The sequence below is a fragment of the Varanus komodoensis genome, unplaced genomic scaffold (assembly GCF_004798865.1).
Source record: "Varanus komodoensis strain SLA01 unplaced genomic scaffold, ASM479886v1 scaffold2, whole genome shotgun sequence".
Lineage (NCBI taxonomy): Eukaryota > Metazoa > Chordata > Lepidosauria > Squamata > Varanidae > Varanus > Varanus komodoensis.
The window spans coordinates 39,969,164-39,993,402 of record NW_025335568.1 but is presented as its reverse complement, the minus strand read 5'-3'; the positions used below and the strand labels follow the sequence as shown (position 1 = coordinate 39,993,402).

Genomic DNA, 24,239 nt, shown 5'->3' with positions numbered 1-24,239 from the left:
CAAGGTCTTGCACTTGGGGCCTAGGAATAGGTGTCATAAGTACAGGTTAGGTGACAAGTGGCTGGAGAACAGCACTTGTGAAAGAGACCTTGGGGTGCTGGTTGACTGCAGGCTAAACATGAGTCAGCAGTGTGATGCGGTGGTCAAGAGGGCGAACGCCACCCTTGGTTGCATAGCCAGAAGTGTGGCTTCTAGATCAAGAGAGGTATTACTACCACTCTACACGACTCTGGTGTGCCTGCAACTGGAGTATTGTGCTAAGTTTTGGGTCCCTCATTACAGGAGGGATATAGTCAGGTTAGAGTCAGTGCAGCGTAGGGCCATAAGGTTGGTGGCCGGTTTGCTGGGGATGGGGTATGAGGCAAGACTGAGGGAACTGGGTCTCTTCAGCCTGGAGAAGAGGAAACTCAGAGGGGATATGTTGGCAACATACAGGTATGTGAGGGGATGTCACACGGAGATGGGTAGAGACCTGTTCTCCCCTGCAGAGGAGGGCAGGACGTGCTCCAACAGAGCAAAGCTCAGGGAACCAAGGTTCCATTTGGATGCTAGGAAGCGCTTCCTGACAGTTAGGACCCCAACGGTGTGGAATGGGCTTCCACGAGAGGTCGTTGAGGCCCCATCGGTGCGGGTGTTCAAAGATAGACTGGACATGCAAATGGTGGTCATGTCGTGGTGGAGCCGGCTGGTGGCGGAGGTCAGACTGGATGGCCCAGGAGGCCCCTTCTGACTCACTCTGTTTCTATGTTTCTATGTTACTCAGATGTATGCTTACTCCTAGGTAAGTATGTATAGAAATGCAGCCCCAGGTGATTAGTCTTCCCATGAAATGGTGTTTAGTTGTCCTTTTAATTTTGTCATTGCACAAAATAATATTGAGTGAAATTTGATATACTAAATAAATGAAAGCAAATCTTATGCCGTTCACTTGTGTTATAGTTTTGATATTTCTTCACTAGTGAAAGGACCTGCAACCCTTAAATTACAACACTGTCGAGATGCGAAAGGGAGCATTCCACTCCTGGTGAGATAAATCAGCCAAATTTATATCCTGGCCACTTACATCACCCTTAGTCTTAGAGTAGGAGATCACACGTATCTCAGTGCAAATGCAAGAGAATTCTTACTATCCCATTTTGTTTTTATAAATTAGAGAATTTTAGTTTTTCTTGTACAGGTGTGTGTGTGGGAGTTAAGAGGTAGTAAATAGAAGGCCTTCTTAACCTTTGTTGGTGTAGTTACAGGTTCACTTTCTTAGAGGTTAAAAGATGGATGGTTGGCTTTTTTTCTGACATGTAAAATTGCTCTCTGTTGGTAGCTGGATCCTTGTTGCTGGGATTGCTCACTGCCAGTTTAGCTGTTATACTAGGTCAGGGGTTAGAGACAAGTGTCCCTGTGGGTTTGCATTAGGATTTTCCATATCCTTAACTCTCCCCTTTAGCCTGTGCTTTCCTTTGTGACTGTCTGATGCTTGCTGAAGTGTGCTTCTGCGTGTTCCTTTGCTGCCACCCCCTGCACAAAAGGCATTGAGCTCAACAGACTCTACATTTATCAGGGTGGAGTGCATTTTAGATCCCTGGACAACAATTTTGTATTACACAGTTCCAAAAAGAAGAGACCCTTCCAGTGAGGACAGGAAACTTGATAATGTTATAATTTAAATGTTAATATTGCATGAGCGATATGCATTAGAAATATAACACAGTGATGACTTTCACACAGTGAATTATCTAAATTATAAAGTTCGTCAGTCTTTTTAATGAAAGATGTTCATTTTCTCAAAGGTGATGAAGCACAACTCTGTGAGCAGATTGCCTTTTTAGGTTGCTCTGTGTGCCAGAAGGGCATGCCACAGCAGAGGCCCTGGCATATGCGGAATATATATGGGGGCCCTTGCTAGATCAGGCCAAGGATAGTCATTAAACTATAACTCTGCCAGTGTTGAACATTTATGTAGAAGTTGCTCTGGGGAAGGAAGGAAGAATCAAATCTAAGTGTCTGATTTCCTAGTCCAACTATAACAAGTGACTAATATTGGGAGAGATGGTGGTGCTAGAACTGATTCAGCAGGAATACAAGCAGGAAATCTATGCAGCATAATTCAGGTCTTTGCATTAATAATTAAAATGAATTCTTTGCTGATATTTTTAACAAGCCACCCTATATTCCATATATTAAAATGAGAAGGTAGGTATTTGCAATGAAAAGTTGAAACACATGTAAAAAATCCTTTGACTTAAAATAATAAATACCCTGTTGAGCTGCAGCTTCATTAGTTCTAGTACTGTATAGACAGAGGACCAAAGGATGAAAAAAGTGTAATTTTCTTATAATCTATGTAGTAGTTTTTTTCCAGGTAAAATAAATGTTGATTGAGGTAGACATAGCGACAATACCTTTGCATGAGCACTGGTTATAAATCAATTCTGTGAAACCTCTTAAAAACATTTAAGTGACAAAAGAGGGTTTGAATATATTCCATTGAGGATTCATATTTCCTCCCCAGTAGCAACTACTTTGCTGTATTACAAACTGCTTTCTTCTTTAATTCATATTTGTGTGTGTGTGTGTGTAAAAATAACACAGGATTAAGACAGCAAATTAACCAAATTTGCATCCATAAACAAGAACATGTGTAAAACTACAGGAAACATGTATAAATCATATCTGTCTGTCTATATAAAAAGCTTCCAAGTACTAACACTGACAGCATTTCTGTAGAAGTATTTTCGTTTGGGTATTTTCATTTCCATGGCAAGTATCTCCCAACACAGTGTATATAAAGTCATGGTGTGACCTGCTCTCAATTTTAGAATTGTAGAAAATTTTGGAATAACTGGCACATGCCGTTTCTTTAAACATCAATCATAAATGGCATTTTTGTTTTTTGCAATCAACATGGAACTAAAGATCTCCCTAATGGAAAAAGAAGCCTGGGATGTGATGTGGAGAGGCCGTGGAAGAACAAAAGAACCCTGAAAAGCCTGCTGCAAGCTCCTGATGCTTGGGGCTGAGGACAAAGGCCCTCCACTTTTAATGTGGATTATAATTACTTGTTGCTGTTGTTTTTTCATTACATTACTATCATCATATGGCCCAGTTCAAAATAATTAGTAAATCATGTTGATAGTCACTGAATTCAAAGGCTTATCTTCATATAAATGGTCAGCCAGAGCAGCAATTTAAAAACCCAGAAAAATTTATTCTATTTCATAGGTATGTTGCATAACAGTTGACATCAACTGGCATCTTGTCTCACTCAGATATCAAGCAGGTCCTCTCCACTCTCGTCACTCTCCACAGTGAGTTGCCGTGTCCACCATTTCTTGACTTCTGATCCACAAGAAGTCACATCGGACATGGGATTCATCTTGCACACAACAGATTTCATAGTTGCACGGCCACCCAACCGTAAATTGACTGAAGACACTGAATGGCTTATTGGCTTTGGGGCTAGGAAATTAAACAGAGCATTAGTTACTGCTGCAAATGCGCTTCTCTCAATGACTGTCAAGCAGAGTAATCCTATGTCAGGTTGCTGGTGGGAAGACACTATAGTGGAGGAACTGCCACTTCCTTAACCCTGCTTGGTCACACTAGTCAGGGAAGAATGGGGGTTGGAGGTTTGCTCTCTTCTTTCCCCATGTTCTGTTTTTAATAATGTTGTCTCTCCCACGGATGTAGGGCAGGGAAGGAATACTGCAACTCCAGCTCTAGGACTTGTGTCTGTGTCTGTGTCAGGGACACAAGGAAGCTTTGGGTCCTAAAGCTCCAAGGCCTCTCCTATCCTGCCCCTCAATGCATCTTGGAACTCTTCTTTCTATCCTACTGCCACCAAAACACTATCGGTGGTACGTCTATGCCTACAGATCTTTCCACTGGCACATCAGGTGCTTCCAGGGCTGTCTTCTTCCAGTAGAACAGCCCTTCTATTTTTCACAGTCTGTCAAAGGCCAGGTGTCAGGCTATAGGATTGTCCCCTTCCTCTTCTATATATAATAACAAGGGTGTTTTTTGACACCCTAAAATTTTGTAAGCAGTAATAATGCCTTTGAGACTTTCAGAGATTACACTGTGTTGTGCTGTAAGTGCATGTACATTGCATTTAATATTGTTAATACAGGAAGATGAAAGCATCTTTTAAATCTTAAATATATTCCAGCCGACAGAGGTTTTACATATGTGTTCCAAATGTGGAAATACGCACAAAGCATCAGCTCTAGTGCTACATGTGTGAAAATGCCCCAAGACTGAACCGGACTACTTAAGTCATCCAAACCATGTAGTTTCGTCCCCTTTACCATCAGTTGGGCTGAATATTCTAGGTATCTAGTACAGCACTGTAGTTCACATTTCACTTAGACTAAGAAATTATTGGCTTCAAAGGCATGAAGCACATATGTAGTGAAGTCCGTCATTTCCAGATGTCTGCAGAACATTATCTTAAATAGCTACTCCTTTCAATATGTGACCCTTTAGTTGGATAATTAAATGCTTAGAATACCACTATTTTTAAACACATTTTATTCAATAATTTATTCCAATGAATGTCTATCTGGGCACTTCATCAGGATGATGCTACAGTGTGGGAGGGCTTGCTTTTATGTACTTAGCTGTTCCCCTTTCCCTCTGTGTGTCTTTGTGGATTACTTTGGTTCACACCTTTGGTCTCCACAACCTTTTCCCTCAACCTCCTCCCCTGCTTCCACTTTAATCTGAAAAACCTTCCAGTTTCTTGCCCTTAGTTTCCTGTAACAAGTGATTTAGCTCGCTCTCTTCTCAAAATTATACTAAATTAAGAACTGAATTGTTTGGGTTTTAGTGGTAGATGGTCAGTCTTGAGGGATGAAGTGTAGAGTAGCCATTTGGTCCCTTTCATTGTTGTGATACTATAGTCATTCTATACACTTATTGGGGAGCCTGTTTCTATTGCTGAGATCTTTTCAAACTGTGTTCCTAGGAGTGTTCTCAGTGAGAACACTGGTGGACAGCCATATCTTCTGAGGAAATGCAGTCAAAAGGGACATTCTTCCAGTATGCGTGGGGTACCAGATAGGCCTTACAGAATTTGAAACCTCAGTTGGATCAAGAAAGTGATCCAGATTTCTCTCTCATGGTTAGTGGTCTTATCAATGGTGATCATTGTTCCACAGCCCAGTGGATGTAGAAGCTGTTCTCTGAGATCATGCTGCTTGTAATCTTGAGGTAGGCAGAAGGTAGATATCTAGAATTTTTAGACTTCAAATTCCAGAACCCCTGCCAGTATAGCTAATGGTCAAGATTGCTGAGAACTAAAGTTCAAGACAACTAGAGATCTGCTTTCCGCCCACCTCTGCAGTAAGCCACTTCAGTGGGGAAGAAACGGAACAGGAGGGGAGAAGCTGCTCATCTCCTTTTTCGTTGGAGTGCACGCTCCCACACCCTTTTGTGGATTTGCTGAATGTTTCATTTGACAAACTCATTTGGAATTCATTCTTTCATGATAATCTTCACCTACCTGAGGGCAAACGCCACTGTCCAAACTTTCGCTGGGGTTTGCCAGCTTCAGTAGAATCTTGTCGATATCCACCTCTATCAGAAAGTGTTGGACTAAGGAGCTGCTGTTGACTACTTGTCTAAACAGACCAAGGACAGAGAGGAACATTAATGTACCTTTAAGTTCATCATATTTGAAACTTGCAAACAGAAAATTGAACCAACAATGCTATTGTGTTGTTGACCTTTATTTTGTTGGTTATACTTCATTAGGAAGATTATATTAACCGATGCTGGAAAGCTTTTTGGATCATTTATTGTGGAACACAAAAGGTTGGAGGCTTCATCATTTGCATATCCAGCTGGTGCAGTAAAGACTAGTTGGACCTGATGCTAGTCTAACACTGTCATATTTCACATGGAATTGCTATGGCTTAGGGATAGGAGACATGCTTTCACTGCGGAGAAGGTTCTGGGTTTGATCTCCAGTATCTTCAGCTAGGGCTGGGAAAGCATAAATCCCCCCTCCCACCCACCACCATTGTCTGGAACCTGGAGGACCACTGCAAGTCAGTGTCAGCAATACTGAACTGGATGAACCCACGGTCTGTGTCAGGATAAGGCAGCTTCCAGTGTTCTTGTGGGTGGAACATGAGACTTATCTCCTCATTGAATGAAAACATGCAAAATACATGGAAAAGAAGAATCAAAACACAGAAGAAGAAAATAACACTGAGAAGAAGAAACCTATATGCTTGATTGAGGAGACCAAGATTACTCTTCCCAATACTGGTGCTGTAGCAGCAGAAGAAGTATGGAGAGGGAAGGTGTGGGGGTTCTGCCCTTCGATTGAAGCCCTGGACCTGGACCTGAATGTGTCTAGCACTGTATCTGGAACATTATGACATGCTGTGCATAGGCACTTGTTTCCTTCTATATGAGTCTGCAGAAGGACCATTATGAAGAGTCCTTCCAGGCCACTGGCTTACAACCAACATTCTGGGAATAACTAGTTGAACCAAAAATACCTCAGGCTGTGTGCTGTTATCCTGGTTATTAGCATTCATATCTTCACTTGGTTGTGTGGTCTCAATGCTTGGTGGATTTAGGAAGCGGCTCAGCTCTTGCTGTTGACTCTCTCGCAGGCTATGGATAATGCTGCAAGACTGCTGCTGTTTCTATAAAATACAAGAGAGTAGGTAATACATGCTGTTTAAATGTACTTCTCAAAATGTGGGGTTTGCTCTGGTTTTCTTTGTTCTATATTCGCTGCATTTTGTGACTGCCACAGTGGATTTCCCTGTGTTTTATATTCATAAAACAATATATACCATTTAATTCTATTTCAGTCTGCCTCATGCCACAATCCAAAGAGTCATTTAAAGGAACCAGTCAGGTAAAAGAATGAATCTTTTATAGTGCTCATCCAGAGGCTATTACAATAAATTGCTTTCAGTGATCATTAAATTAATTAAGATTAACAATATGGAAACTGTTAGCAAATGATCAAGTGTGATTTTTCATCTTGTGACATTTTTATGTATCAATGCTATTGAATCAATGCCATGGTGTTTTGTTTTATTGTAAGCTGTCCCAAGACAGTAGTGATGGATGGGGTAGAAAAGCTTTTAATCAATCAATCAATCAATCAATCAATCAATCAAAAGAGATGTCTATCAACAGTCTAAACATCTTACATATTATCTGGAAAGATGAAGTTTTCTACAGTTATATGTCATATATTAATTAATTAATTATAATGTATCTGTACTGCTTAACATATTTTTTAAATCCCTTAGTGATTCACACCTCTACATAACAGCAGAATAAAACAAATAAAACCCCAAACTAGAAATTTGTTGAAAGAAATTCTTCCCCTTTACCTGCAGCATAAAAATGGACCAGTTCTGGTTTCAGGGAATGAAAATCTAGGCCATTACTCTAATCCAACTCTCTCAGCCCACTTTCTTTCAGTGGGTGTCCGTGCTGCAGGCTGCCCAGAACCTCTTTCCTGACTACCTCAGGCCATGGCCGCCCCATGCACGCTGCACAGGCCGGGGTGGCAGTGGGGGGTGGACAGTAAGCAAGGCGAACATTTTTAACAACATGGTATACCCAGGAAAGGAAAAAGAGAAGGAAGCTATTATAGGAAGAAGTGAATGCAAAACTTTCAAAAAATGGGGATGAAAGAGACTGGTGGCTGAGAAAAGGTGAATGATGTTAAGTGTGGATGATGAACAGGACAAAAAACAGGAAAGGGGCAAGAGGACTTTTCTATACTTTTTCAGAAATCTTTGTGTGTGTACCAAGAAAGGTCTCTGTGAGCGGATGGGTTAGAAACCTAGAGCCTCTAGCTCAGGAAATTCTTCCTGAAAGTGGCGGCAGCGAGTTGTGGGGGGGGGGAGTGGGGGGCTGAGTCAGCCATTGCCTGATGATAACACCAAACCCCCATTTTGAGCACACTCAAGCAGGCCTGGTAGGGAAGAAAGCTTGAGAACTGCAGCTCTAATCCGTATTTCCTAGTCTGTGTTCTCTTATCAGAGAGGTGGCATGGTCGAGGACTGCCTCCCTTTTCAGAGCTGTTTTGAGGAAGGAGAGACCCTGAACCCCTGACGGGATAAAATAATAGTAATTGCTATAATTATAATTATGACAACAACAGCAGTCTGGAGGAATCAGCAGAGCTGCCGTGCTTAGAGGCTGCAAGCCTGCTCAGAAGCCTTCTGGACAGACCGGGCCCATGCGCAGATTTGCTTTCAACCGTCTTCTCTGATACTCACTTCCTTTTTTACCTGCCTTGCAGCTTGGTTGATCTGAGAAGGGGCCAAGGTGGCAAAGATAGAGAGTTTGTAGCAAGCCATTACGAGTTGATCCAAAGCTTGGAGGTTTTCAGAAGCTAAGCTATCTTCCAAAACGTGGTCCATCACCAATCAATGCCCTCTCCTCTCGCTATCTTGCAATTCCTTGCTTATATGATTACATACAGCACCATGTCCAATCACATTTGCACACAGCTGTCCCAAGTCCTAATCCTCTAATACCACACTGGTGTGTATAAATCAAATTAATAAATATAAATTCTATTATATTCATTATATTTATATCCTGCCTTTTTCTCTGCAAGGAGCCAGGACCTCCTTACAGAACCTCCACCCCTCCCATTTAATCCTCACAACAACCCTGTGATGTAGGTTAGGGGAAATAAATAAAATATAAATTAGTATAAATAATAAATATATATTATATAGTAGTTTTATATTTATTGTATTTTATATAACTTGTAAGCTGTCCTGAGTGCTTGAAGCGATAGGATGGGGTATAAATGTATGTAATAAATAAATATATGATAATAAATACTGATAAATAATAAAGGTAAATATAACATTAAATATAACAAAATAAATAAACAAATGGGTTTTTATTTTACCCTCATTAAACTTACTGCTCTAATGCGTTTCAAACACTTTTTCAACCACATGCGTATGGTCTGTTTGGCGACTTCTTCTTCTATGGTGTACTCCAGTTGTTCCCTAGCGAGCAGTTCTTCCAGCTGAAGGCTTTTTCTGATGTCAACGGATCTATAGGAGAGCATGCTAGAAGAAAAATACGCGAATACAGATGTATTGTTATTCTCCAGTGTTACTGATAAGAGGAAATCAATCCTGTATAAAGCAATACCCTTCCTTTGGAATAAAGGGTTGATCCTGAGACCCTCTGGCAACTATAAATGAAACGTGAATTATAGCACCAGCCCTGACAGGGTTTTCTGCACGAACATATTTGACTGTTAGTGCAAAATGTGGGGGAACCCATCCATGTTTTGTGTGGGGGTTTTTCAGAGGGTGGCTTAATCCAGTATCTTGCTTCCCACAGTAGGTGACCGGAGGCCCCATGGGGCCATGGCCGGCCTCTTCTGCTGTTGCTCTGCAGCAACTGGTCATCAGAGACTGGGGTAAGATGCGATCGGTGCTGATAGCCCTGACAGTTCCAACTGGCTTTTAGGAGGGCAATGAGAGGAAGGACTGGATCTGGTTACTCCCAGTGGCATGCTGAACTACAAGTGCTCCTCATGACAGTTGACATTGCCATAACCCCACAGACAGACCCCTAAATGTGGGTGGCCATATAGATGTGTGTCTGTGTGTGCATCTGTGACAGAGAGAGGGAGACAGAGTGAGAGGCCTTTTGGAGTGCTACTGAGTGTTAATTATCCTTTCAGGACCAAGCCACCCCAAAATACTTCGCATTACAACAAGGGTAGCTCACAAATCCTTTTCCAGTTCAGCTACTATGAAGATTGCAGCTAAACGTAGCGGGAACATGGAAGACGGTGTGGGGGAACAGATTGCACCATTGTCCCTGCTGATCAAGCAGTCATGGTGCTTTGACCCTGTGAGCCCCAGCTCCACCACACCACGGATTACAACTCCCATTAAAAATACAGCAGCAAACGTGATGTTCCTGCATAAAGCCTTTTTCTTCACTGATATGCATATGATAGTGAGACTTGGCCCTCTTTTGACATTTGTATATTAGGAAAAGTGGCTCAAATGTCTCTAAATAAACATTATCTAGAATCCCTATAACCACGTATATATTGCTATTCTGTTTTCTGTGCCATATTTGCAATAGAACCTAACTGATTCTTTACATCAAGGGTTCCCAGTCATTTTGGACCCAGTGGCACATCTGGGAATTTGAAACTGCCATTGGCAACACCACAAAATGTCAAATCAGTACATCACCAGTGCTGGCATCCAGCTGATGTATCTTAGGCTGTGTCTTATTCAGCAAAAACCTTTGCTTTGTATTTACTGGATGTAGCAACATCTCTCTAATAAAGGATTATCTAATTTGACTGGCACTACAGTACAGCTGATGCTTCCTTTAACCAAATATTTTGGCAGGGTCCAGTAATTGCTTCTGTTGGGCAAGATGTTATATGGAAACATTTTGTATGGGAACATCCTTTAATAGTCACTGATATACATACTGTTTTAAATTATTATCTGCTTCATGGAAATTAATAGAGTGAATGGATTCTGTGTGCCCTTCAAACAGCTAAAAGACTAATATCACAACGTGGGTAGCATAAACATAAAATGTAATGTAAAATGTAACACTTTCAGTATTTAAATATGTGGCATCCAGATTCCATGTTTAAATAAGTATTTATTTGGATATTTGGTCCACTTTTGTTGAAGCCTATGTAGATGTGCTAGAAAACTGAACACATTTCACATCTTTATTGCTATGAGTATATTTATTTTATTTATTTAAAGCTTTTGTATACCATCCAACTACTAAAGTCTTGGGGTGGTCTTACAATAAAAACAGAATAAAATGAAATGAAGCACGGCATCTGAATAATTCCAGTAAAATAAAACCCACATTAAAACCTAGCCTAACCTTAAAATAATGGGAAAATAAAAAGATTTTAGCCTGCCACCAAAAAGAAAGTTCACCAGGCGAACCTCTCTGGGGAGCACATACCATAACCGGGGACCTCCCACAGAGTGTATATAAATCCATGTTCATATATTAAAAAGGGGGTGAAATTTGCAGGTACTCCTTCATGGGGACCCCTTAATGGGCACCATTGGAAGCAACCACAGAAGTACTCTGGCATCTGTGGGCAAAATGTTGGGATCCCTCCTGGACATGCCTGGTCACAGAGGTATGTCCAGCTTGCCCCAGGAGGGCAGGCAGGGTTTGCAGCCATGGCGTGCATCCACTATACTGCGTCCACTATACCTCAGAACGTCGTGGAAGGTTACATCTCCACCATTATGCAGTCTTTCCATTTCATAGCACATATGTTTGAACAAAAGTTTGTCCTTATCCAGGTCCACTTCCAATCTCCCACGCAGCAACCTCAGCAAAAACTTGACTCGGAAAGTAGGAATCACACCCTGGGAAGAAAGACAACTTGTTAGTCTTGTGAAGAGCTCTCGGTGACTACAGATCACTCCTAAAACTCCATACTACAGCAACATGGATGCATGCAGGCACTCCTTTCTCTACAAAGGTCAGTGCAAGGTCATTCATGCTTCTAAAGTGCAAAAATAATTGTGCCTACAAACAAAAAGGAACTGATGTTGGAAGACACCTTTGCTCTTCCCCTATATAGAAAATGGGAGCTTCCATTCAGTTCCCTTAATGAACATGGCAGTCACTTTTCCTTACTAGCAGTTAATTCAGAGAGCAACAACTGAACGAAACTGGTAAAATTACAGCAAAACATCTTACCTCCCTTTTGTCATCAACCATGTTCCATATAATTTGAAAATGTCTAAGATCATTATAGCTTAGGAGCTGATCTTCTTCCGTGGAATAAAACAGTGAGAAATTTTCCACAATTATGGCTACAGGAAACAAAAACATTGAACAACATTTAAGAGCTTTCAAATGCATATGTATTAATATTAATATTGTTAATTAAAGAATGAATATTCACTTGGATTTATATGGCTGGCAAAAGTGTACAAATATGCAAAATTCCAACATAAAACAATAACAGAGTTAATAAGATGTTCAATATATGCAATATATGTGCACTTTAGGTAGTAATATCCAGTATTGTACAATGCAGTGTTTCAGTCTGAAGTCTGGAAATAGATTGACTTCAGGAAAATTGAGAGAGCCTAATTAGAAAGCAAGCTTATCAGTACATTCAGTTCATACGCACAGTAGGAATTATTCCCATTTACTAAACAACTTTCTTACTGAAATATATCTGAACCTATACTATTGAACAAAGAGCAAACTTTTAATATTTTTTTTAGGACTGAAGTCCTGCACATTCAAAATGGCATCAATATCATCCTATAACAATAACAATTATTTTCTAGACAGCATTCCAAAACTGTGTGAGCTGACATTCTTTCAGGAGTACTTTCTCTGAACTGAATTCTGTTCCATATACTAAGATCCCAAACTGAGGCCTTGCACCACTTATATTTTCCTTCTGAGGGCCAGGTTGATACTTGCAAGCTGTGGGGCTTTTTGTGGTGGTGTCTTCCTATGGGATTAATTTCCAGGAGGCCACCAAACCAGTTGTTTAGAAGGCTTCTAAAACTCCTGCTGAGTCAGTTGGCTTGTTTTGATGGTTTTGGTTGGATTCTGAAACTGACTGTCTTTTACTCTTTGACTGTTCCAGTTATATGATGCTTTGGTGATTCATTGCTATTTCAATTTACACACACACACACGTGCGCGCGAGTGAGATTCTGTGTTATGAGCAACTTTTCGAGCTATAGGGGAACAAATAAAATAATATCTATCTAGAGTTGGATCCCAATGCAGTCAGGGTTTGAGTAGATGCATTAAAATCATGATTAATTTGAGTCTCATTGATTTCAGTGAATCTAGTTTAAGTATAATTAAGTCTAGAGCCAACTCATACTATCGTTGAAATGTATAATGCATATTTCTATTATCAAATTCTGTGACAGAGACTTACCCACAAGCAAATTTAGCATTATGTATGCAATGATGACATAAAAGGAGCAGAAATACATGAGAGCACCAGCATAATTCCCACAATCTGTCTTCCAGTATGTGCTGTTATCCGGAGTACAAAAAGGAGGCTGAACCTTCAGAAGAAAATAATGAATGAATTCAGAGCCATAGGAATGCTGATTTGCCACTAACCCAACATATACACATGCGTACACTTAAAAATATATCCCACTGAGAACAACAGTGGCATTATTAACATGACATCAAGAGCAGCAATAGTTAACAATGTTCTGATGTGAATGCCAGGACAAGAATAAGGGTAAAATGAAATGCAGCAGAGGCAACCCATGTTTTTCAGAAGATAGATTTGTCCCAGCCATTTCAAAAGAGAGGTATTGAGCTCCATTTTTAATGGAAAAAGAGGTGCACTGATGTGGTATATAGATTTCTCAATCCTTGCCCACTCCTCCTTGTCCCCCACTAAACTCCACTGAGGAGGACTGCAGGTGTGGTGTGATTGGGTAGCCAATTGCCATCATCTTACTGTTAATCAATTTTACTGGGCTATCCTCTTAGTGCTATTTATTTATTTATTTATTTATTTAGGGAACTTCTATGCCGCCCCATTTGCCGAAGCCTCGGGGTGGCTCACAAACATAAATAAATAACATTCTATAAAACAATATAAATTAAGTTGCCCTGGCCAAAGTATAAAATAAATAAATAATATTAACAATTAAAATAACGTTTGAATAAAAAGGTCTTTGCCTGGCGTCGAAAAACAAATAACGACGGCACCAGGAGGACCTCTCTGGGGAGCGCATTCCATAGATTAGAGATGGGGAAATTCTATCTATCTACCAGTCTCATCCATCCACTCCACACTACTGATAAGTTTTATACACACCGAACATATCCTAATTTAGTGGTCTTTTCCCCTTAAAGAAGGTCCAAACACGTTCAGCATTTGTTATAAACACCACCATGGACAATGTGGCGATTGAGACGGGGTAGAAATTCTTGGAGTCACCTTGATTTGCAGATCATTTGCACATAGTTTGGTTAGAATTGTTATGAAAAGGGAGTCAGGGAAGAAAGTTGTTCTAGTTCAGTTAGCTAATATTACACATATCTCAAATGTGTGTAATATTAATTAACAGAGCATTATACAGTGTTTCAGCATGTACTACTCCAACAGATCCAGTACTAAATGCAAAGGAGAACAATATTTATTAATGTTTATTAGCTAGCAGCGTATTTTGTAAGATGGGAAACTGTTCTCTTGCATGGTTTCCCCTTCTCTACCCACATCCTCCACTTCAGTACTTTCTGGTTTATTCATACAATCCATTTAGAGAAAGAACAAATGAGTGCCTGCGTGAAGAATATCATTTTTGTTTAACCCACAGTACTGTTAAAACCTGAAGCTAGGGCATTAGATGTGGCGTAGCCTCAGCATTATGTCTATTTTAAAACTGTGTTCAATTTACCATGCAGTCATGCATTATCTTGTTCCAGTCTTCCCCAGTGACTATTCTGAAGAGCACAGTAATGGCCTTACCAGCTGATGAAAAGTTGGCATGCCTGTTTTAAACAAACAAACAAAAAAAAATCTTATTCAATATTTCATGAGGACAATCTGGTGTAGAAACTTTAAGGGGGTCAATCTTCCCTGCTCCTTCACATCCCAGACTAGTTCTAGGCATGAAGATAGCAAAGTGTGCTGATCATGATCTATAATGAGATGCCAGTTTAAACGTCCTCTTTGTTTATTTATTTACTATATTTATAACCTGCCTTAACTCAGTTCACCTCCCCTTCTCAATTTTATCCTCCTGACAAAAAAACTTGGGAGGTAACTTGGGCGGAAAGTCTGGAACTGGCCCAAAGGCACCCAGTAAGCTCCATGACTGAGTGGGGACTAGAACCCAGGTCTCCTGAGACCCAGTCTCACACTTTTAACTACTACACAGCACTGTATCTGTTCCTCTCCTTGGCCTTGCGTACAACTGAATGTAACACAGCAGCATTTTGTGTGTTTGTAACTCTACTGTACAACCATGGCATCTGACACTTGGCAGAGGTCCTAATTTCTGGCAAACCTAAGCACTACATTCTAGATCTACCACAGTAAAACCACAATACCAATTACTTTTGATGGAGTAAAAAAAAAAATAGCATACCTGTTGATGTTCTCTCCATATTTCACGGTGCCAAATAAAACCACTCCAGCAAAAGCATAGCAAAGCAACAGTAAGAACATCCCTACTATGATGAAAAAGCTCTTGTACATGCTTACAACCACTGTCAGCAATAGCATCTTCAGGGTTACCTGGAAAGGTATAAAGAATGATTGATATAACACATGTGGAGCAAAATAGTAATGCAAGTGAGTAGTACTAGAAGCCAGTCGCCAATGCATTGACTGGGTAGTTCTAATCATATATTTGCCCTCCCATATGAACTGCTTCTTGGTGCTCATTAGATCTCTAGGGTTGGGTGGATATGTTCCAATGGTTGTAGAAATAAAAGGAGGCTTGTGTGTAAATAAAAGGTTTGTGTGTAAACAGCTGTTGGACTTACTATTGCTTTTGATTTGCAAGAGATTGTATGTCTGGCTGTAACACACCCGGAAAATATTTATTATGGGATGCATGAAAATGTAATGAATAAATAAATGCTGTGACCTGTATTCAGTGACAGTGGTCTCAGTAGCACAGTGAAGGGGATTTGCTGTGGTACAGTTACCTAGACAGTATTTGTACAAGACATGAAGTCATCAGATTAACGACTCTACCTCTGTATTGATTGGGAGATGTCAAAAGACAACTTTTAAAGAATTGCTGGTACCTTGACATGCACTCTTGGTCATTTGCAATGTACTCAATCAAATAGCCATGGAGCAGAGGTCAAGCTTTTGTTCCTCAGTAGTGTGATTTATTCTGAGCAGGTTTATCCTCTGGTGTGATTTATTCTGAGCAGGTTCAACAATAATGGTGTTAGATGTATGGTGTTTAACGCAGAAACTGCAGCTGTCCTCCTGGATCAGAGAGGGATTCCCCAAGATGATCAGGAACAAGGAGACTGGAACCAAGACTGCCCAGTGTGGAAGGATCTGACACTGAGGTGGAGGTACAAAGGATCAGTGCCTGGGATAAGGCTGATGGATCGATTTAGCACTTTATCCAAGCATAGTAGCCAGTGTCAACTCAACAAGGCTTTCAGGGAGAGGAATGCTCTGGGAACACAACTCATTAGGCCTTTATGCAGCTGTATTGTATTTCTCTTTAAAATATTTTCATTGTATTTAATTTTTTTAACTGTGTTTATTGGATTTTAATCCAGCTGGAGAACGTTTGTTATGGGGAGGATAAAAATATAATAAATAAGTTGCTGTGACCAGGTACCAATGAGGGTTTTTCTGGTAGCACTGCGATGGTACAATGACCTACGTTGGGATGGCCCAACACACGGCCCATGGGCGACATGCTGTCCCACCCTCAGTCTGTATTCCTGTGACGGTGCGGGCATGATCGTGGTGAGCTCTCCCAAGGCTGCCAGCTGAATGCCTTGAGCTCAGCAGCAGGACCAGGTGGGGCATGCAGGGGAGGCTCAGCATGCCAGTTCCAAGAGGAAGGAGGAGCTGGCGGGAGGGGCACATGGGCGGGTTTCTGGATGGAAGAAACAGGGAAGAAAGGGATGGGCCACCCCAGAGGAGTAGTCATGGTGCTTGGGTTGTGATCTCTGTTTTATTTACCAGCAGATACCAGAAGCTATATTAATTGTCTATGTAAAATTAAATAAATATATTGAGAACACTTTAACTTATGATATGGAAATGTAATTCATTGTGCAGCCCCTGGGTACTGTGTTGTGAAGTCCTCAAGGTAGGAAAAGTTTGACTTCTCTGACCTAGAGAGTGACTGATCCAGTCCCAAAAGAGGTAGGTGCCAGTGGCCAAAAAAATTAAAATGTTTTCCAACCAACACCTTTACTCAATATTCATGCAGTGTTAAAAGAAATCTTCATTATACTCACATGCTTCCCACAGATAGAGAAAAATCTGAAAACAATTACACATGCTCCCATCATATAGGTGTAGGCATTCTGGAACCAAAACACAAGTGTCGGCTTTGCTTAGTATTGCTTCTTAAAGAGCAACTTAGTCTAGATCCTAATGACTTCTAGATATAACTAGAGTTGCCATTTCATTATTCAGGGCTCATTCTTGCATGGTAGCAATAGCCTAACAACAAAAGACTAGACAATGATCAGGGATAATGAGTGTTGGAACAGCATCTTTGCACATCTGACGAGTTTCTAGAGGGTCAAAGGATCCCCAGTCCTGCTATAAGAACAGTGCTACTGCTACAAAGCAAAACCCCATTTAGCTGAGTGCCTTGTTTCCAAGTATGGTCAGTCAAATGTTTCCAGGAAGCCCACAAGGAAGGCAAGGATACTGGAATCCTACCACACTGTTTGTCCTCATCATCTGTTATTCAGAAGCATTGTTCTTCTGAACACGGAGATTCCATATGGCTACCATGGGTAACAGCTTTTGGTGGATAGCCTGCTATGAGTTTGTGCATCACTAAGTTATAGCAACTGCAAACACTATTTTCCTGTAAAACTCATTTTAAATGGCTGAGCAGGCGTGAACAGAAACTGCATGAGCCTATTCAGTCACCCAGTTGGCCCATAGTGGGGCCGATTCATGTGACCATGAAGCTGAATAGTTTTCTGTTTCAGTGAATACCAGAACACCAGTGGCGTAAGCCTTATGCATGCATTTGCCTGCTCATATGTAGGGCACAAGTGTGGAGGGAAACATGAGCACCCACCCCACCCCTGCCCTAGACATACCCACTGTTAGACCTTTCACACTGAGACCAGTAAAGGGTCTTGTAAGTGTATTCACTGGAACACTCCTCAGAGCTCCTGTGATCACTCAGCTCCACTGACTATACTTACAGAATTTGAAATGGGGTTCAATGCATGAAGGTCAACATCTGGGAGACTGACAACTGTAATGCCAAGGCCATGATAGAACCTAGCGTCATTATCCTCAGGCTGCACTAATTTCTCCTTTTTTGCACCCTTCACAGAACTCCCATATGGCTTGCTCTGAAGACATGCTCAAAGGCTGAAAATGCAGTTGGTACTTACAGTTATGGCAAAGTGAAGTATCACCCATATGACACCTAAGGATGTCACCAAAAGATCATAGCGATTTCTTCTGCTCTGCCAAAATCCAGCAGGTGACATAGCAATAATTTTCATGGTTACCTAAAAGGAAATAAATGTAAATGATGTAATTTCTCTCTGAGACACCATTTGTTAATACGCAAAGGTAACAGGCCACACAAACACATGCAGAAGCATTTCGTTAGTATTCCAGCTGGGAGTACTGGAAAATAAATATACATCTGATGAGATTATAAAGTATATTTAATTTGATACTCAGCACCAAGCTGAGTATCAGAAGGAAGCAATTCAACATTTGCCAATTCAGTGCTCACGCTCAACTTTTTGGCCACAATTGCTAATGCAGAAAAGGACTTCCATCTGTTTTAGTACTTTGCTTCATCAATCTATCTAAACTTATTTTCAAGCCAAAACACTCTGTGGATAAAAAGCAGGTGGCTTGTTCATAATGTACTTCCCTTTCTTTTAAGAACAAAGAACCCCAAGACATCGACAGAACATTCTCCTCTTGCTGCACACCACCATTTAAATTAGTTCCATTGTGGACATTTTGTTTTCCCACCCATCAATATTGCATCTGATCTGACATAGGACTGTGACAAGAGTTTTTCCTGTTTAGAGCAATGGATGGATTTTGGCCCCTGTGCCTTGCCCTCAGTCCAAATCATTTCCCCTGTAGCTGGAAGGAACAGTTTAAGCCCATTTTTTCTCTATGTGTGGTTAATGGCAGCTTTGGATGTGTGTGACTTTGACTGGGGAAGCAATATGGAGGCAAATGATCTAATCTCCTTCATTATATATTATATTTGTATCCCATCTTTCTCCCAATGTGGAACTCAAGGTGTCTACATGTGGTTTCCAGGTGGTCTCCCTTCCAAGCTCCGGCCAGCCCCAGGCCTGCTTAGTGTCAACATGGTAGTATTATGCTCTGGCCTGATGACCCTCCCACCCCACCCTGGATTCTTTTCCAAAAAAAAAGCAAGGTGTTTCCACTCTGCGTCTAATTTAGTTAAATTCTAAGAGCTAGAGCTACCAGAAGTTTCTACATTCAGGTTTCTGCTATAGACTCTTGGGTGAGCCACTGTCTTTCAGCCTTCATCTCATCTGGCAGTGAGAAGGAGGAATGATAAATATTATTACAAATCCTGAATCCAGGCCAGAAATGGCTGCCACTCCTTTGAAAAGTCTGATCCAGGCGAGTCAGAAGTGCTTTTGGTCAGTGGCAAGGCAGATCAACCTGTGCCAGATGGGATCATGCTGCCTGCAAAGACTTAGGCTTACCATGTGGATGTACTCTTGGACTCCGGCCTGAACTGGATGCCCAGATCTTGGCAGTGGGCAGGAATGCTTTTGCACTGCTGAGGGCACTGTGCTATCTGTGCCTGCTTATAGAGACGCCTGATCTGGCCAAGGCACACATGCCTAACTTACATCCATGTGGACTATTGTTATGCCTTCACATGCGGCTGCCTTCATGAACTGTTCAGCAATCTCAGGTGGCCCAGAATGCCACAGCCAGGCTGTTCATTGCTGCGAGTTTCAGGAAACACACGTCTCCTGAGCAGATTCCAAAGAGCTACACACTTTGATGCATTCTGCTTGAAAGATAAACGTCTGCCATATGAGTTCACCTGATTCCTAAAATCTTATGGGAAGACCTTCAGAAGAGGGCTTTTCAGTGCCTGTTCCCAGGCTATGGAACTCCTTCCCAAGAGCGGCTTGCTTTGCTCCCTCTTTGCTGTCCTCCCACCAGCAGGCAAAGACTGCTTTGTTGAAGAAGGACTTTAGCTTGTTCGTGGGACTGGTGGGTTGTGTACTGGGTTTAATAATATTTCTTATGTAACTGTTCTGTTTTTATTGTATTTTAATGCATTGTTTTAATCTATTTTAACTGTTTATGCCTCCTTGGATGCCTTTTTTGGTAGAAAGGTTTGATTTCTCTTGGAGTCATTATAAATTAAAAGATCTGCCTGGCTCATAGCTACCGATTTATAAATCTATGAAGCAAAGATAATTTGGTAGTAGTTACAAAAATTATTAAATATATTTCCTTACCTCAAGAACAAAAATGAAGGTGAAGACAACAGACATTGCAGCCAAAGGACCAGTCACTGGATCCTGATCATCCCACTTATGTAAAAGAAGAAAGAGGACTTTATAACACTTCAGCTTTCATTAAAAAATATCCTGAATGCTTTTTCCTCTGAGTTACGCTGATCATGAGTTACACTAATCACTCATGGCTCTATGGCCCTGTCGGGCTCTACAGAAAACAGTTTCACTCTTTTTTCTGTCTTATGCACTCAGCAATACATTTGCAACCCCAATGCAATACCTTAACAGATAACAATACAGATTGAGCCAAAACGAGCACAGCGATGGTTCTCTTAAAAAATGGGTGTTGAGTGATGTCATACATCTTAGCTCGAAATCCATCATTATCTGGGAAAAAGTTAAAAGCAAACAGTTAATAAAGCATATCAATCTTTTGTTTCTTCATTCATTTAAATCTCGACTAGTTTTCAAATGAACCTGATAATATTCTGTGACAATTCTAAAATGTAAACATTGCTTCTAAACATGTTATTTCAAATACTGAACATCACAAGGACAATACTGATATACATAGATGCTCATATGCAATGATTTATAATTGGAATCTATTTTCACATTAACATGCAAAACTTCCTAGTGACTGCATGAGTGTTAATAATAAAATCTGAGGAATAATGAACTTTAGCATTCAGGATGAAGCAAAGGGAAATGACCCTGATACCTGGGCGAGGTGGAAGGTGAAGCGGTTGTGCTATCTTCAGTCTGCTTTTCAGATCTTCCCATCGTCTTTGATCAACGGTCAGCAAAGCAGTTCCCTAAATGAGCAAAAATAGCAATAATAAAATTCTTATTTAAATAAAAGTATTTGCAGCACATTGCATGGGGTAAGTGGCTTTATACTGACATTTTTATTCTTTGGCTGCCAAAAAATGGGCTGCAATAAAAATTTATTGCAACACTTTTAGAAAACACACGAACCTTTTATACATGTGTGTTCTTTTAACACTTTTAAAAGATCGTCATGTGTTTAAAGGGACTGTGAAGCTGCACTGCCTGTCTTAGGCTGAGCAGCTCCCAGACTCCTGGCATCCATGTATTGTACAGGGCCATTTGAGAACACAACGCCTACCTCTTATAGCCTTCTGTGTGCATCTGCAAAACTGATTATGCATTAGGAGCTTAGCAGACTCCTCAGAAAGGAATTCCAGAGCTTGCTTGCAATAGCTGAAAGACCATTCCTATGTTTTTACCCTCAGAAGGCAGGAGGAAGCAGGGTAGGTAATCAGATGATGATGTAAGAGTCAACAGGCTCTTAGCAGGGAAGTTGGAGTGTAAGGTAACAAGATCCCATTTCAGGTTTTAAAGGTTAACTTTACCACCTTGAACAAGCCTGAAAACAAATAAGGAGCCAATGCATGTGATGCGATAATGGTGTTATGTACATCATGTGGTTGACTGCAGTTAAACCTTAATGTCACATTTTGGATCAGTTAAAGCTTGTGATCACACTTAAGAATGGTCAGTTGCACATCACATGGAAGAGATGTAGCTAATGGGCCAGCCTAAGCTGATGGAAAATGTTTGAGGTCATCCTTTCCATACGAGGAAACCACATAACCACTCGTAACCACAAGCTTAGGTCAGACCTTCAATATTTTTCTGATGCTACATGACAACACTTAGAAGGTGCATAAACAGTTTAAAAAAATAGAAAGACTTGTTACCTTGTTTTCATTGAAATTAGCAATGACAACTCCAACAAAAAGGGTCAGCCCAATCATACAGCCCAGGAATACAAAAACATGAATATAGATGCCATGGATCTGTGGAAATATTTTTAGGCACGGTTAACATTTTTTCTTCTTTCAGCATTGAAAAAGGAATTGAAAATCTGGCAAAGACAAATACGTACTGGTCCCACACGATGAATGATGACATCCCTGACTTCAACCCATCCTTTCAAGGAAAGAACTTCAAACAACGCCAACATTGCATTCCCCACATTGTCAAAATTAAAGTTCCGAGGATTGGCCCTGCAATGCAATGTAGGAATTAGCAGCAAAATAAATGCTGTTGAGCACATACAGAGTTTTTGCTATTTATTACATTGCTAAACAGTGAGTAGTTTTTGCTATTTATTACATTTTTATACTGCCCAGTTGCCAGAGCTCTCTGGGCAGTTCATAACAATTTTAAAAAACATAAAATACAGCATAAAATACAATATAATAATTGGTTATAGCTACAATGCAAAAGAGAAGGAAAGCAAGACCTAAGCCATAGTAAATGGTTTGAAATACAATGGAAGATTCCAAATGGACTGAAACAATTCCTGGGGAAATTCCTGGAAAATAATGCTCTTCACTTGGTGCAGCAAGGAGTCTCGTGCAGGTGCCAGGCAAGCCTCTTGGAAGTTCATTCCACACCCAGGTTTCCACAACAGAAAAGGCTCTCTTTTTCCTGAGCCTCCACTGGACTTCCCTTGGCAGCAGCTGCCACAAAAGGATCACTGAACATGATTTTAGGGTCCAGTCAGGTTTATATGGCAGCCAGTCCTTTAGAACCCAACTATTGTTCTCTCTCTCTCAAGTAGGTAGGGAATCAAGATGTCAACACAGTAAGGTTAATGATGTGGACCTCCAAGTGTATCGCAATGTAGTCCATGACGCAATCTGGTTTGTAGAGAGGCCCAGGAAAAAAATGGAAACCATTGGCTTTTGAAAACACACTGCAATAACATATTTATTTATTACTCAATGCAACCGGGCAGATTTTGGGTCTCTGGAATGCTGTCAGAATCAGTTTTTTTCATGCTGGATGTCATGCCACTCTCAGTCCCCAAACTCCCTAATCTCTTCATTTATCCAAATGAAAAAGAATGTGTACAAGAGTTCGTAATATTGTGTTGGCTCCAGACTCAGCCCTGTCAGAACAGCCCCACTGAATCAATGGCCATTACACTAATCGTTATTAGCTATATTATTAACCAATACTTTCAATGGGTCCACTCCAAATATGATTGAGTCTGGATTGAGCTCATTGCTAGTGTAGCTAATTAAATGAGTTTAGCTTGTGCTCCTGAACATACTTTTGAGAAGACTTGCATGGGACCTCACTGTTATTCAAGTTTTGTGATTGATCCTGACTACTGTGTGTTCAAGGGAGTGATCCGCCGTATGCTGCCAACATGCCCCAGCCAGCATGAGACATCCTAGGACCCGTAGGACTTCTTTATGTTTACGCATGCATACGATTAGTCCCTTAATTCATAGAAAATTGGTTCTGGGTAAGGCAAACTGAACTTAACTCAATTTTTCAAACACCACAGTGTTACCAACTGCTCAAATCACAGTTCTTTATTTCCTTAGAACAGCACATTTTCCAACACAAATATTGTAATTTTCTACTTGTAAACTGTTTAGCTGAAATTACAAGAATATAATCTAATTTGACAATGGATATAATAGAATTAAAGAGAATGTTCACAGAAAAGCATTGGGTGTCTCCTTACAATGGTGTTTTAGAAAAGAATAGAAAAAATGAAAGCCTACATAGTTATTTGAAAAGCAGGGACTTTTTGTTCTTAACAGAGTACTATGGACAGGGATCTACCCTGGAAGTTTAAGCCTTGTGAGAAGCTGCTTCTCACAGACAGCTTCTAACATAGATTAATAGTCTCATGATTGCATTTCAAGTGCCAACACATCACTGTTTGCATACATGAACAGTATATGAAGTCAAATCCATGCCACATGCAGAGAAGTTTAACGTTGTTGTTGTTAGTCGCGAAGTCGTGTCCGACCCATCACGACCCCATGGACAACATTCCTCCAGGCCTTCCTGTCCTCCACCATCTCCCGGAGTCCACTCAAGCTCACACCAACTGCCTCAGTGACTCCATTTAACCACCTCATCCTCTGCTGTCCCCTTCTTCTTTTGCCATCTATTGTGCCCAGCATTAGGCTTTTCTCCAGGGAGTCCTTCCTTCTCATTAGGTGGCCAAAGTATTTGAGTTTCATCTTCAGGATCTGGCCTTCTAAAGT

At 40.7% G+C, this 24,239-nt stretch overlaps 1 protein-coding gene across 2 annotated transcripts in view; it reads right to left on the bottom strand.

Moving 5' to 3' along the window:
• Nucleotides 1-3,259: 3,259 nt before the first annotated feature.
• The window catches only part of NALCN (sodium leak channel, non-selective), a 258,037-nt gene continuing 237,057 nt past the window's right edge, over nucleotides 3,260-24,239 (bottom strand). For both annotated transcript variants that reach the window (XM_044428777.1, XM_044428778.1), the window contains 16 exons: nucleotides 22,109-22,229; nucleotides 21,921-22,019; nucleotides 20,918-21,011; nucleotides 20,477-20,583; nucleotides 20,197-20,271; nucleotides 18,103-18,222; nucleotides 16,975-17,043; nucleotides 15,120-15,268; nucleotides 14,427-14,520; nucleotides 12,938-13,070; nucleotides 11,725-11,840; nucleotides 11,230-11,387; nucleotides 8,918-9,068; nucleotides 6,504-6,653; nucleotides 5,498-5,615; nucleotides 3,260-3,453 (listed from right to left, as the gene is read on the bottom strand). In XM_044428777.1, coding sequence (XP_044284712.1) covers nucleotides 3,260-3,453; nucleotides 5,498-5,615; nucleotides 6,504-6,653; nucleotides 8,918-9,068; nucleotides 11,230-11,387; nucleotides 11,725-11,840; nucleotides 12,938-13,070; nucleotides 14,427-14,520; nucleotides 15,120-15,268; nucleotides 16,975-17,043; nucleotides 18,103-18,222; nucleotides 20,197-20,271; nucleotides 20,477-20,583; nucleotides 20,918-21,011; nucleotides 21,921-22,019; nucleotides 22,109-22,229 — 1,948 coding nt within the window. The remainder of the gene's footprint in view (nucleotides 3,454-5,497; nucleotides 5,616-6,503; nucleotides 6,654-8,917; nucleotides 9,069-11,229; nucleotides 11,388-11,724; nucleotides 11,841-12,937; nucleotides 13,071-14,426; nucleotides 14,521-15,119; nucleotides 15,269-16,974; nucleotides 17,044-18,102; nucleotides 18,223-20,196; nucleotides 20,272-20,476; nucleotides 20,584-20,917; nucleotides 21,012-21,920; nucleotides 22,020-22,108; nucleotides 22,230-24,239) is intronic.